Source organism: Gekko japonicus, unplaced genomic scaffold (genome assembly GCF_001447785.1).
Source record: "Gekko japonicus isolate JY-2015 unplaced genomic scaffold, Gekko_japonicus_V1.1 scaffold678, whole genome shotgun sequence".
Taxonomy (NCBI): domain Eukaryota; kingdom Metazoa; phylum Chordata; class Lepidosauria; order Squamata; family Gekkonidae; genus Gekko; species Gekko japonicus.
In genome coordinates this window covers 788,133-801,740 of record NW_015164685.1, presented here as the reverse complement: position 1 = coordinate 801,740, position 13,608 = coordinate 788,133, and the positions used below count along the sequence as shown (strand labels likewise).

At 45.0% G+C, this 13,608-nt stretch overlaps 1 protein-coding gene across 1 annotated transcript in view; it reads right to left on the bottom strand.

Moving 5' to 3' along the window:
- Positions 1-13,608, bottom strand: part of MED24 (mediator complex subunit 24) — a 102,190-nt gene that overhangs the window by 57,162 nt on the left and 31,420 nt on the right. The window contains exons 5-8 of the mRNA XM_015409337.1: positions 13,104-13,177; positions 5,188-5,411; positions 4,001-4,112; positions 3,737-3,887 (exon numbers count right to left, since the gene is read on the bottom strand). Of these exons, the coding sequence (XP_015264823.1) occupies positions 3,737-3,887; positions 4,001-4,112; positions 5,188-5,411; positions 13,104-13,177 (561 nt within the window). The remainder of the gene's footprint in view (positions 1-3,736; positions 3,888-4,000; positions 4,113-5,187; positions 5,412-13,103; positions 13,178-13,608) is intronic.

Below are 13,608 nucleotides of genomic sequence, written 5' to 3'. Positions count from 1 at the left end.
CTGTACTCAATAAACTTGATCCTTCTGAAGGAACATTGTTGAGACTGATTGCTGCGGGACTCTGACACTAAGGTACTAACAGAAAGTGTATATTTATCTATTTATCTATTTACATTAGTTATAGTCCACTTTTCTCACAAGGACTCAAGGCGGATTACGCAGAGTGAGTCCGTACAATCAACGGAACGGGACAGTCAACTGCTAACACGCTAGGAGATTAAGAATCTGGAATCACCAGAAAGAAGCAGAAGCACAGCACAAGTATTAGCACGACACATTAAGTGGTACAGAAATTACATAATACGATTCAATTTACAATAGGCTATATAAAGCAGTTAAGAAGACCACAAGTCCCAATAATTCCTCCAAATAACAGAACAAAGTGTTGAGTCCAGCGGCACCTTTAGGACCAACAATGTTTAATTCTGGGCACAAGCTTTTGTGTGCATGCGCACTTCTTCAGATACCACAGAAGCAGTGTTCCCTCCAAGCTGAGTTAGTGTGAGCTAGCTCACAGTTTTTTAGCCTCTGGCTCACACATTTTTGTCTTAGCTCAGAAAGGAAGGCTCCAAAGCAACTAATTTATGCAGTAGCCAAATCACTTGGTCACAACTTTTAATGCCAGTAGCTCACAAAGTAGAATTTTTGCTCACAAGACTCCACAGCTTAGAGGGAGCATTACACAGACGCCTATGTCCAGAATTAAACTGTGTTGGTCTTCAAGGTGCCACTGGACTCAAACTCTGTCCTGCTGCTTCACAGACCAACACGGCTACCCACCTGAATTTATCCAAGTAAGTTTGTGAAGCCACTTCGTAAAGTGCAGCATTAGTGCCTGTGCAGGTTCTATTCCAATGACTCCTTTTCCAAACATTCCCGATCACAAGAATGGAATTTTGCAAGCCAGCAATGGCACACAGCATCACAGAGAAAGAGTTCTCATCTAGATTTTTCCTTTATTGACCCTAAAGCAACACTAGGTTTCTTGCCAGGTGCCGTCATGAAAAGTGGGAGTTGTCTTACGTTCATACACAAGACTCCAATTAGCCTTTTCAGGCAATGCCCTCCCCACCTATATGTAATGGTGGGTGACTTGTGTTTCAATGTATCTGAAGAAGTGAGCATGCAAACGAAAGCTGATACCTAGAATAAAACTTTGTCAGTGTTAAAGGTGCCACTGAACTCAAACTTTGCTCAAGTGGCAAGCACGTATAGCAATAATAAACTTTTTGAGTACGACCACGGGGGAGGATGTCATCTTACATTCAGAGTTGTCTTCCTTCTGGGGAAATACAGGTACAGATAACTCCACAGGAGCCACCATGCTAAGATGTTGCATTAAAAATAAACAGGAGCCTTTTTAAAGACAAAAAGGATTTTGTCGAAGGCTTTCACGGCTGGAGTTCACTAGTTGCTGTAGATTTTCCGGGTTGTGTGGCAGTGGTCTTGGCATTGTAGAACCTGACATTTCGCCAGTAACTGTGACTGGCATCTTCAGAGGTACTCCATCTTTCAAGATACAGAGAGTACTCCATCTTTCTGTGTTATACCTCTGAGGATGCCAGACCAACAAAGTTTAATTCTGGTATAAGCTTGTGTGTGTGCGCGCACTTCTTCAAATGCACACGAAAGCTTATTCCCAGAATTCAACTTTGTTGATCTTAAAGGTGCCAGCAGACTAAAATTTTGTTCTATAATGATATACATTAGGGTTACCAGAGGACATGTCTTCTTTTTTTGGTGTCTGTCCTCTTTGGGGCTTTTTTAAGAACACTGATGAAAATGTTCTCTATTTGGATTGGAAGGTTAGGAATATTCCTAGTTAGTAGCATTTAGGAGTTAGTAACCCTAATAGGGCTGCAGTGGCTCAGTGGTTAAAACGCTGAACTGCAGACCAGAAGGTCAGTAGTTCAGCAGTTCGAGACCTAAGTGTCGCAGGACGGAGTGAGCTCCTGTCTCTGGCCTCAGCTCCTGCCAACCTAGCAGTTCGAAAGCAAGACATTGCAAGTAGATAAATAGGTACCGCTTCAGTGGGAAAGTAACAGCGTTCTGTGCACCTCGGCGTCTAGTCATGCCGGCCACATGACCACGGAAACATCTTCGGACAGTGCTGGCTCTTTGGCTTGGAAACGGAGATGAGCACCACATCCCTAGAGTCAGATTTGACTGGCTTTCAAGCACGGGAAACTTTTACCTTTACCTAACCCTAATATATGTTCCCAATATATTATGATTTTTTAAAATTCCCCAGGAAAGTCAGACAATTCTACCCTTCCCTCCTTTCAGACTCCTCTAACGGAGCAAAACTTTATACAATGGCATGCACAATATGAAAGCAGACGGTTGAGTCTTCAAATAACCGACCCTCTCTATTGTGAAATGTGTGCGAGAATACTGAAATACTAGATTATAATGATGCATATAAGTCTCTTTAAGTCTTGTTAGTGCACATGGTAGTTTTTATCGTTTTTATTAATATTTTTCGAGCTGATCATGTAGGGTCTTGGCCCCAACCTGGTAGAATTCTCTACCAAATATCATCAGGGCCCTGCGGGACCTTATGCTATCCCGCAGGGCCTGCAAGGTAGAGATGTTCCGCCAGGCCTTTGGTTGAGGACAGCAACGGTTCCCATCACAGCTGGCACCCTTTCTGCTCCAGCTGTTTTTCATTTCTGTTTTACCCCTCTCCCCTGCCCGCGAAGCAGCCAGCAGTCTGAAATGGGACAAATTAATATATGCCATCTTCTTGTTCGAAATATCATATTAATGTATTGTTTTATGTTTTTATGAATGATGTACATTGCTTAGAGCTGTTCTCTCAAGAGCAGTACTCAAAAGAGCTCTCTCAGCCCCATCTACCTCACAGGGTGTCTGTTGTGGGGGAGAGGAAGGGGAAGGAGATTGTGAATCTGAGACTCCGAGTGAAGGGCGGGGGTATAAATCCAATCCTTCTTTCTACTGATGTAAGTCTATTTTTCTGCATTGCGTCTGTATTTTGTATCGTGGCTAAAATTCTACGCTGGTTTCGGGATTTCTGTAATTTGAGTCCTAGTGCGTTGCCCATTAGAGGGTTCATCCTACTGGCTGCATCAACGTAACCAGGGGTCTTGTTGTAGAAAAAGAGCTGCCGGAGCTCATTAGCATAACTCATTAGCATAACTTATTTGCATATGCCACGCCCCCTGACATCACCGGAAGTGACAGAAGGCCACACCCCCTGACATCACCGGAAGTGTGTCAGAAGGCCCGGCTACTTACCCTCCTGCTGCATGGCTAATATGGTGGAATCAATTACTCATGTCCTCCTGTTCTGCAGATTCTATCAGGAGGAATGAGACCATCTTATACTACCCCTTCTGTCTAGATTTAGCCCTCTGCAGTCTTATCTTGACTTTAGGCCAGAAGTCCTTTGTAAATTCCTCTTAGAAGACATTCAGAGCTCAGTGACGTACGCTGTGGCAAAATTTTGTTGCTTAGCCATTAGGAAACGTAAACTTATTTTAGCTGAGAAAAGTGTATGATTCTCTTACTAACATTATTTTATTTTACTAATTTTATTACTTTTCTCTTGTTAATGTTTTTATATTATTCCTATGTTACTACTGTTTTAATCCTTCTTATATCAGAACTTATATCAGTACTGACTCCTGCTGCAATAAATTAGATAGATCGATCGAAAAGTGAGTAAATAAAACTCCAGGGAAGCACAGCACCATTTCCCTGGCTCCAGCCATACCTGCATCCTTTTCACCATAATCAGCTGCTCCACCAGGGGCTGTGGCTCCCCGGTCAAGTTCATCGTCCCCTCTAGCAGGACCACGGCATGGACCGTAGGGAAGCCCGTCTTGTTCAGCTGTTCTGAATGCGCCGAAAGCATGGTGGGGATGCTGCGCAGAAAGTTCAGGGCAGGGAGGAAGAGAAGACAGTGAGAGTCTGGTCTTCCTGGCTTCTTGGTGGGAGAGCCCTGCATACCTCGCCTTGCCACTGCTCATTCACTCACCTCTTGACAAGGCCGATGCACTCCTCGGCCTGGGTCCGCAACACGTTGTTGCCAACGTGCCCCAAACTGTCTCCCAGTTTGGCCAGGGACTGTTCGACGGCACCCCAGGAAGCTGGCAAGGAAAGGGAGAGATTGGAGTTTCAGGTTAACTGCTCCACTTGAACCAAGACAGACCCGAAATTGAAAGCATCATCACAAGCCACTGAGAGCCACTTTGGGTCCCCACTGGGGAGAAAGGAAAGGTATAAATAAAATAAATAAGCCTGGCTAACAGGGCCCTTGCAGGCCAAAGGGAGGCCAGTGACAACTAGGAACAGGGCCTTCTCGGTGGTAGCTCCCAGTTTGCAAAATACCCTCCCCTCAAAACGTCGCCTGGTGCCTACCTTATTGGCTTTTAGGCACCAGGTGAAAACATCTCTCTTCACCCAGGTTTTCAGATTAACTTTTCACCCACCTTTTGGTGCCTGGCCTACCCTCTGCTTGCAGATTTCTATACTTCTAATTTTATTTGGGGTGGGAGAGTGTTTTACCGCTGGGAATTTGTTAATTGTTTACAACGAATTTTACCGTTGCTGGCTGATTCCGGCAAGTTGTTTTATTCTAACGAAATAAACAGAACAGGTAGACCCAGCCAAAATGGCAGCAATGCATGTTTACTAGAACGCCTCTCTTCCTGCAGCTCCCTCGTGCCATGACCCTTCAGCTTTTTGTAACACGCACAAACACTAAAATTTAGAAAATAGTTTTTGAGGTATAAGTAGAATGAACACAGGCTAAAGTAAACTCCAACTGCTTTCTCTGTCATACAGACTCTCTCACAACTCTCCACACTCGTTTCTACAAGAACACAGAATCACCTCATAGACATCTCTCGTCCCACACTCTCAGTCATCAGCCAATCACATCTATCACTCTTCTTACATTACTGCAGTCACACTAAACATTTAAAGAAACACACACACCAAAAATGATTTTAAACTGCAGGCTTTTACATTGGACATACAGTGGTGTAATATCAACTTGACCACTAGAGGGTTCAAAACACGTGCAGAAAGGAAGCAAGACGAACACACAAATGAGGAAAATGACAATGTGGCCAAATCTGCTGCTCCATATTTCTCGCCCTCCCTCCCCATGCACGCACACACACTTTCTCTTTCCGTCACGTATACGGAATGGCTACATACGTGTTTCTTCAAGTTTGGCTATATGAATCAGAGCCCGGTTCTTGGTGCTGCCCAGGACTTTTACCAGCCGCTCCAGGCACATCTCAAGCTGGCTCTCGGCCGCTTCCTGCTCCAGCGGCTCCTTCATCTTCTCTGCATAGAAGGCCGCGCAGCGTAGCATCCAATTGAGGGCGCTCATCAGAGCACGGCAGAGGCCGATGCACTCCTCTGCCTTGCCGCGGCAACTGTGGAAAGACAAAGCAGAGGGGCAAAATACTCCCTTCCGTAACTCAACCACACAATGGCACGAATCCACTGGAAGGTTTCTGTGCGTGCTGGAGTCTTTGCACAAGCGGTAAGATATGGGGGGAGGCTTATGTCGGTCCTTTGTGCTAAGTTCACCGTGGCATAGCCCATTTGTGTACCATATTTTGCAAATACTGCTAGCAGTTTAATGTTAACATAATACAGTTTTAACGAACTGTTTAGATCAGGGGTGTCGAACTCATTTGTTACGGAGGGCCAGATTTGACATAAGTTGGGCCGGGCCATGTGTCTCATAAAATGTAATGCCAGGTACTGGAGATACAAAGTTTATAAAGGACACAAACACAAAGATTTTTTTCAACTTAAAATAAAAAACATGCTTGAAACATTAGCACTCTTGTAAAATTTTGTTTCTATAACAGTCTCTGATAACTGACATTTCTTGCTCTGAATTATTGCATCAAAATGTCTATGCTGTAGGAATCTGGGAGGGGAAGGAGCCTCAGCCCGGTGCAGGGAGCAGAAGCTCTCCTATCTATCTCTCCTGAGCGATTGAGAAAGTCTGGGAAAGGCAAACTATGACACAGCAGCAGCAGCAGAACTGTGTCCATTGCGGGCCTGATAGAAGCCCTTTGGGGGCCTGATCCAGCCCCCGGGCCGCATGTTTGACACCTCTGGTTTAGATGTTTTATGGTATTTTGATTGTTACTATGTTTTTACCTATGTAAGCCACCCTGTGAGCCTGCCTTGGCGGGGAGGGAGGGGTATAAAACGGAAAAAAATAAATAAAATAGGAATGCACAGGGGGCTGTGCCTGTCCTTGGGAAGTCAAAAGCTACCCCCACACACACACACAGCTAACGTTTTACAGAATGTGCAGAAGAGAAATATTCAGGGGAGCATTACTGTAAAACAATTAGCACTGTACTAGGCCAGAACGGCTCAAGAGGTTACTTCTATTTATTTATTATTTATGTAGATTATACTCCAACTTTCTCTTCTGAACTCATGGCGGATTACAAAGAATGAGTCAAGATAATCGACAGACGGGGCAGTCAATAAACGATGCAATAGGGTTAGGGCTGTAGTACCAACCGGAAGTCTAAAAACAGAACTGAAGCAAAGGAGAAGTATGGGCACGAGACATTAAATTATGCAAACGCAGTACTGTAGTCTATTGCAATATTTATTGTACGTATCACCTTTCATTTTACTACTAAGTCCTCTATCTTTCTAATCCCCTTTCTTCTATGTCTGGCCTCGAACAGTTTTGGGTGCCTTTTTGGGTTTCCACTCGTTTCCAGTTCTGCAACCCTAGTCCTATGGCACTGTTTAATAGAGGGGTCTCCACTGTCCAATTTAGTTGTTTTTCATACATTGTAATCCACCTTGAGTCTCGTGAGGAAAGGGGGGCTGTAAATGAGCTTAACTATATATAATTTCTGTGCACAGTAAGATACACAAAGGTTCCGAGAATTACGGCTGTCTGTCCTCTCCCATGTTGCTGGCCCCATGGCTTTGGGTCTCACCTGGTTTGATTGAGCAGAGAACCAGCCCCACATACCAAGCAAGCACTGTAGTTCTGCTGTACTGTATGCTGCCGGACATTGTCTGTCCCTGAGCTATAGCGTTTGTCCTTGTGGTCAGGGTAAAATTGAGACTTCATCTCATAAGATACTGGAATGCACCTTTCATTCTGCTTTTAGGAAACGATGGATCTTTACCCATTTTATTACGTTTAACTGTTCAACTGTTCTCAGAGGGATGTTATTTCCTATCTGATGCTATGACAGTGCTGCTAGAATACAACCTTGGGAAACTAATTTAGTACTCTTTTAGTCATTGCTCAAGATGTATTGATCAGAGGTGCTCTTAAAAGGAAAGGCTATGGCAGGGGTTAATGCACCTTTCATTCTGCTTTTAGGAAACAATGGATCTTTACCCATTTTATCACGTTTAACTGTTCAACTGTAGAACAGGCCAGTGGCCCATCCAGTCCAACACTCCGTGTCACACAGTGGCCCAAACCCAGGTGCCATCAGGAGGTCCACCAGCAGGGTCAGAACTCCAGAAGAACCTCCCTCTGTTGCCCCCCCCAGCACCAAGAACACAGAGCATCACTGCCCCAGACAGTGTGTTCCATCTATCCGTTGTAGCTAAGAACCACTGATGGACCTCTGCTTCATATGTTTCTCCAATCCCCTCTTGGAGCTGACTATGTTTGTAGCCGCCACCACTTCCTGCGGCAGTGAACTCCATGTGTCAGTTACTCTTTGGGGGAAGAAGGCAGTCCTTTTATCTGTTCCCAATGTGGTAGCCATGGGTGCTCTGGTGTCTGCCAACACCTTTTCTGGTGCTCGCCAAGTGTTTTAAGGAAGTAAGGGGGACAGGTAAGCTTCTGCTTGGCTATGCAGGTTTTTTTTAAAAAAAAATGCTGCTTTGGCAGCAGCTGACTCCACAGCGCAAGGATCTACACTATGCTACTGAAGTTAAGCCGTAGCACAATCACTCTGTGGCTGGCTCCACCTCCAGTGGCAGCCTTTTTGTGGCAGCCATTTTGTTGCTGCGCCCACCATGCCGTGTGAGAATTCCAAATGTGCCCGCAGGCTCAAAGAGGGTGGGGAGCCCTGGGCTGCGGTGTTAGTTCGAGAGAAGGCTCAGTGGGCAAGAAGCCCTCCTGACACCCCCGGCCTCCAGAGGCTGGGGACGATCTTCACCCACCGTTCTCTCAGTACCGTTTCAGAGCAACCCGAAGAAGGAATCGGCCTGCCTGAGATTCCTCCCACCCGCCAAAGGACTCCAAAACCCACCGGTGGAAGGAAATCAAGCATCTGCAGCTTGTGCCCCGTGGCCTGACTTACGTACCCTGGAGTGTTCACAGAATCGCCACAGCACCTGTCTTTGTTTAAATAAATTTAATAAGGGGGGGGGGGACAAGTTACCCAAGCCTGCGATTACAACGGGCCGGCTCAGAGAAATGATCGAGGATTGAGAAAGAAACCCCTTCCGACAGGGCGAGCGCTGCTGCGGCCAGCGCAAATAATCCCGGACCTGAAGGGTTCTATCAAATTAAAAATCAGAAGATCGAATTAAGCGGGAAGGGGATTAAGCAGAGGGCTTTGTGTTTGGCCGAGAACAGCTGTTTATCAGCATTCTGGTGACAGGTTAATATTCATTGTTTCTATTTTGCTTACAGGAAGGAAGGAAGGGTTTCTTCCCTCCCTCCATTTTGGTCCCCCCCCCCATGTACTCACCTGTCAGCTCTGGCCTAAATGCTTTAAGAACATACGTGGTGTTGCTCGTTTTTTTTACTTGTATGATTTTTTTAAAGAAAGATTCAGTCTATGATCTGTTCTGCTCATTCAAAACCAAAATGACAAAGCCAGAGAAGAACGCTAGGTCCAAGAGCGTCTGTCTCTTGAGGTTCCAAGAAGAAGAAGAAGAAGAGGAAGAAGACGAGGAAGAAGAAGAGGAAGCGGAAGAGGAGGAGGAGGTAGATTGGATTTATACCCCGCCCTTCACTACCCAAAGGAGTCTCAGAGCGACTTACAAACTCCTTTCCCTTCCCCTCCCCACAACAGACACCCTGTGAGGCAGGTGTGGCTGAGAGAGCTCTGATAAACTGCTCTTTTTCAAGGACAGCTGTTATCAGAACTATGGCTTGCCCAAGGTCATCCAGCAGGTACAAGTGGAGGAGTGGGGAATCAAACCCGGTTAACCCAGATTAGAGTCTGTGCACTTAACCGCCACACCAAAAGTGTCTCGGCAAGGCTCTGGGTGATAATTCCAGTCTGCTCAATTTGTACATTGAACAAGAGAAGTGGGTTTCTAACTCTCGTGGTCGCGAAGGTAACGATCGAGGAACTACAATTGCTACACATAAGCCAAGTTCACGCAGTCTACATGGCCAGTTGTTTGGCTCTTTTAACTACTGAGACGGTGTGGACTGTGTGTGTGTTTGGAACCTGTATTCATTTTGTCCTGACCCGGAAGGCCCCGGTTAGCCTGATATTGTCAGATCACAGAAATATGGTGGAATCAATTACTCACGTCCTCCCGTTCTGCAGATTCTATCAGGAGGAACAAGACCATCTTATACTACCCCTTCTGTCTAGATTTAGCCCTCTGCAGTCTTATCTTGACTTTAGGCCAGAAGTCCTTCGTAAATTCCTCTTAGAAGACGTTCAGAGCTCAGTGACTTACGCTGTGGCAGAATTAGGAAATGTAAACTTATTTTAGCTGAGAAAAACTGTAAGATTCTCTTATTAACATTATTTTATTTTACTAATCTTATTAATTTTCTCTTGTTAATGTTTTTATACTATTCCTATGTTATTACTGTTTTAATCCTTCTTATATCAGGATTGTACTGTTTTACTGGCTCCTGCTGTAATAAATTAGATCGATCAGATCACAGAAGCTAAGCCAGGTCAGCCTGGGGCAGTATTTGGATGGGAGACCACCCAGGAATTTCAAGGTTGCTATGGAGAGGCAGACAAGGGCAAACCACCCCTGTTAGTCTCTGGCCTTGGAAGCTAAGCAGGGTCAGCCCTGGTTAGTATTTGGATGGGAGACCACCATAGAAGTCCAGGCCTTTTAGGGCAGAGGCAGGCAATGGCAAACCCCCTCTGACCGTCACTTGCCATGAAAACCTTATGGGTCACCAAAAGTCAGCTGTGACTTGACGGCACTTCACACACACACACACACACACACACACACACAAACATTCATTTTGGGTCTCTTGCTCATGCAACTGATAAACAGAATGGAAATGGAGCCTATTATTGCAGACAGGCAAGCAGCTTTTCTAGGGTTTCCTGTCGCTTGAGTAACCAACTCAGGTTACTGGTTCGGAGTCAGAAAAACCCGAGCGCTCAGGCAATACTATCTCCACGCCAGAAACCCCTCACGACCTCAAGGAATGATCGAGAGCCATCAGGTTTCTGGCCATGGAGTTGGATCCAGCCAACTTAAGTGCTGGTGAAAAAGGGGGAAGCGGGGCTCCCACCCCCCACCCCCGACCACCCTTGACCGCCCAAAATGCTATGCTTGATATCAAAGGACTTGTACAGACAAAAGCCATGCAGGAGGAAGTCTGCAGTAAAGAGGAAAATGGAGCAAGAGAAGCTGGTTTAAGGCACACTCTGTCAGTCTTATGTGATCCACTTGTTTTTTTTTTCCTTTAGCAGAATTCCTGAGGTCCAAGAGGTTTAAAATGCATGATGCAAAAGCGGATAATCAGTCTCACTTCACAGAGATGGTGTACCTAATATCTGTTAACTGATTCTTTTTATTTTTATTTTCTACATAAATCCTACAAAACTACACGCTAACTAAAATTACAGCTATACAACAACCATATATGATAGTAATTAATATCTTAAGTCAAAGCTTTTCTCTTATTCAAGTTAAGAATAAAAATTTTATTCTGTTATTTCGATAAGCAAAAAATTAAAATTATTGACAAGCAAGATTATGTAATGTAATATAAACATTTCTTCTAAAGTTTAAGCTATTTTCTGTCTTTCCTTCCTCTCTTCTTGCTTTTAGCGTCTTGGGTTGGCTCGCTGTTAACTCTTTCAGTTCCTGATTCAGATTCTACTTCTGAGCTGCCATCTGCAGATGTTTCGTGGCTTTCCAAGCCATGCGAACTGTCCAGTTCTCCTTCTTCTTCCCCCCTCTGTGTTCTTTGTATCCTTTTTGGGTTCCTGATGTCGTTCCAAAAACTGCTTCGCTTTGGTAAAAGAGTCAATCTTTTTTTTTTCCTTTGTAGTTGAACATCAAGTCTTCAGGTAGTATCCATCAGTAGGTAGTGGAATTTTCCCGTAAATAGGTTCTTGTATCGTTTTCTCTTCTTCCTTATCTCAAATGGAATGTCTTTTAGTATTCTGATGTCTTTTTCTTTGATTTTCAGTGTAGATGTTGCTTTCAATATTGCATCTCTTATAGATCTATTAGAGAATCTGACGTATATTTCACAAGGCAGGTTGTTTTTCTTAATAAATTCTGAATATGTCCGGTAGATCATATCCATTTCACTTTGTAATACTTCCCGCCTTAATGACTGTCACTGGTGCAAGCGCATCACTAAGAATTTCTTTCAGATTCTCAGACTTATCTTCTGCTATACCTTGAAATCTCAACACGTATGAAGATGTTTCCATTTGTAGCTGCAAAAGTTGAGTTTTATCTGAAGATCTTTATTTCCCCACAACTTCCAGTCTTTGATCAAGTTTAGTCTTGTTTTCAATTTCTTCTGTTCTTTTATTGGATTCTTTTAGCTGTTTTTGTAGACTCCAAGGTCTTGCTGATGTTAGTCATCTGAGCCACCAGAGGTCACAATGCAGTATCCAGCAAGCCTGCAAAGTCAAAGTTCACTTCCGGTTTAGAAATCGGACGTGTTGAGCTGGCAGTTCCTTGTTGAAGCTTCACTTTCACCACCATCTTTTCAGCCCGATAAGACATTGTTTATGTTTTGTAAAAGTTCGCTGAAGTCTTTAGAAGTTTATTTGCTCTAACGCCTTAATAGTCTGCGTTGTACTGATTAAATTCAGCCGTCTGCTCAAACACCACCACTTTCTGCCCCCTCTACTGCTTTTAAATCTTTGCCATTTTCAAGGGGTGGGTAGCTTTCCCCCCCTCCGCTTTTTCTTGGGGGCACCCGGGCTGGCATCCTACTCATGCTCCACTTCATCAGGTAAGAGAAAGTCTTTTTATTTTCACTGGGTCAGTTGCTCACTGGTCCGGTTGCTCGTCTCATGGCCAGAATGGTTTCGTGGTGGTGGGGACCTATAAAAGCAGGGGGGAGCCTCGATTCTTTGGCGTCGGCCTTGGGAGAGGCATCCCCAGCGCCCCAGGCTGAGAGTCCCCTACAAGGACTCCGGCAGGGAGTCCAGAACCAGCCAGACCCCCTCCCTGCCGCTGGGTCATGGGCCGCTCTCTCCGGAGCTACGGAGGAGCGCACCCGCCATCAACGCACCAAAACCGGAAGTCCCCTCTGTTAACTGATTCTCTTTGTTTACAAGGATACAAGTAGTTCCATCTTGCCAGATCAGGCTAAGGACCACTTGAGCTAGCGTTATTTACAAGAATCGTAACAACCAGTCAGCACGAGGAAGTTCACTACTTATTTATTGGGTTCGATTTGTATCCCGCCTTCCCCGAAGTGGGCTCAGGGCAGGTTCCATCATAAAATCCACAACGTAACAATGTAACAAATCGACAATTCAAATATATCTAAAAATCTGTCGAAAAACAACATCAGTATAAAAACCCAATGCCTCAACAGATCTTAGTAAGAAGCAATTGGTTCTCAGATGGCAATTCGGATCTGAGGTCACTGGAGCGGAGGCCAATCAACATGTGGGTGCCTTGCAGGCCCTGAGGAACTGTAATAGGTCCCGCAGGGCCCTGATTTCTAATGGGAGCTCATTCCACCAGGTAGGGGCCAGGGCCAAAAAAGTTCTGGTCCTGGTTGAGGCAAGACAGACGTCCCTGGGGATGGGAACCACCAGGAGATGTTGATTGATTCATCCTAAGTTCCTGCGGGGCTCATATATGGGGAGAGGTGGTCCTGAAGATTTGTTCAGGATGTCCCTTTCTCCGCCCACCCTGGATTGTACCATGCAATGCACACACGTAAGTGATAGGTTTTACCCATTCCTTACCTTAGCCGGTCACAGAACATATCCATGATTTCCAGCAAGGACTGGATGCAGAGGTCTCGGGAGAAGTCGTCGAACTGCACGCGGGAATACCAAAAAAGAAAGAAAGAAAACAGCTGGTCTCAAAAGAAAAAGGTCAGCAAACACCAAAACAATATGCAGAGGACACACTTATATACTTCATGTAAGAAGTAGTCTTGCACTGCACATAAATCCAAGGCGATACAGGCCGTGTTGTAAATCTTGCTCCCTGTTGGAATGGCCTCCAACAGAGAATGGCTTGCCAAATATCACCAACAGCAAAAGCTGCTCCAGTTGTATTTTAAAGCCCCCCACCTTCAAATCTACAAGGATCCAACCATCCTCCAAGGAGCCTTCATCTAATTTAAGTGACTCTTCCTCCAACAGAAGAGCCGCTTACTTTGGGAGGGGGCTCCTTAGATCGGAGGAAGGGTTCAAACACAAGACAAAAGAAGAGGTGGAATAGTTAAAACAGTAAGTGAACTCG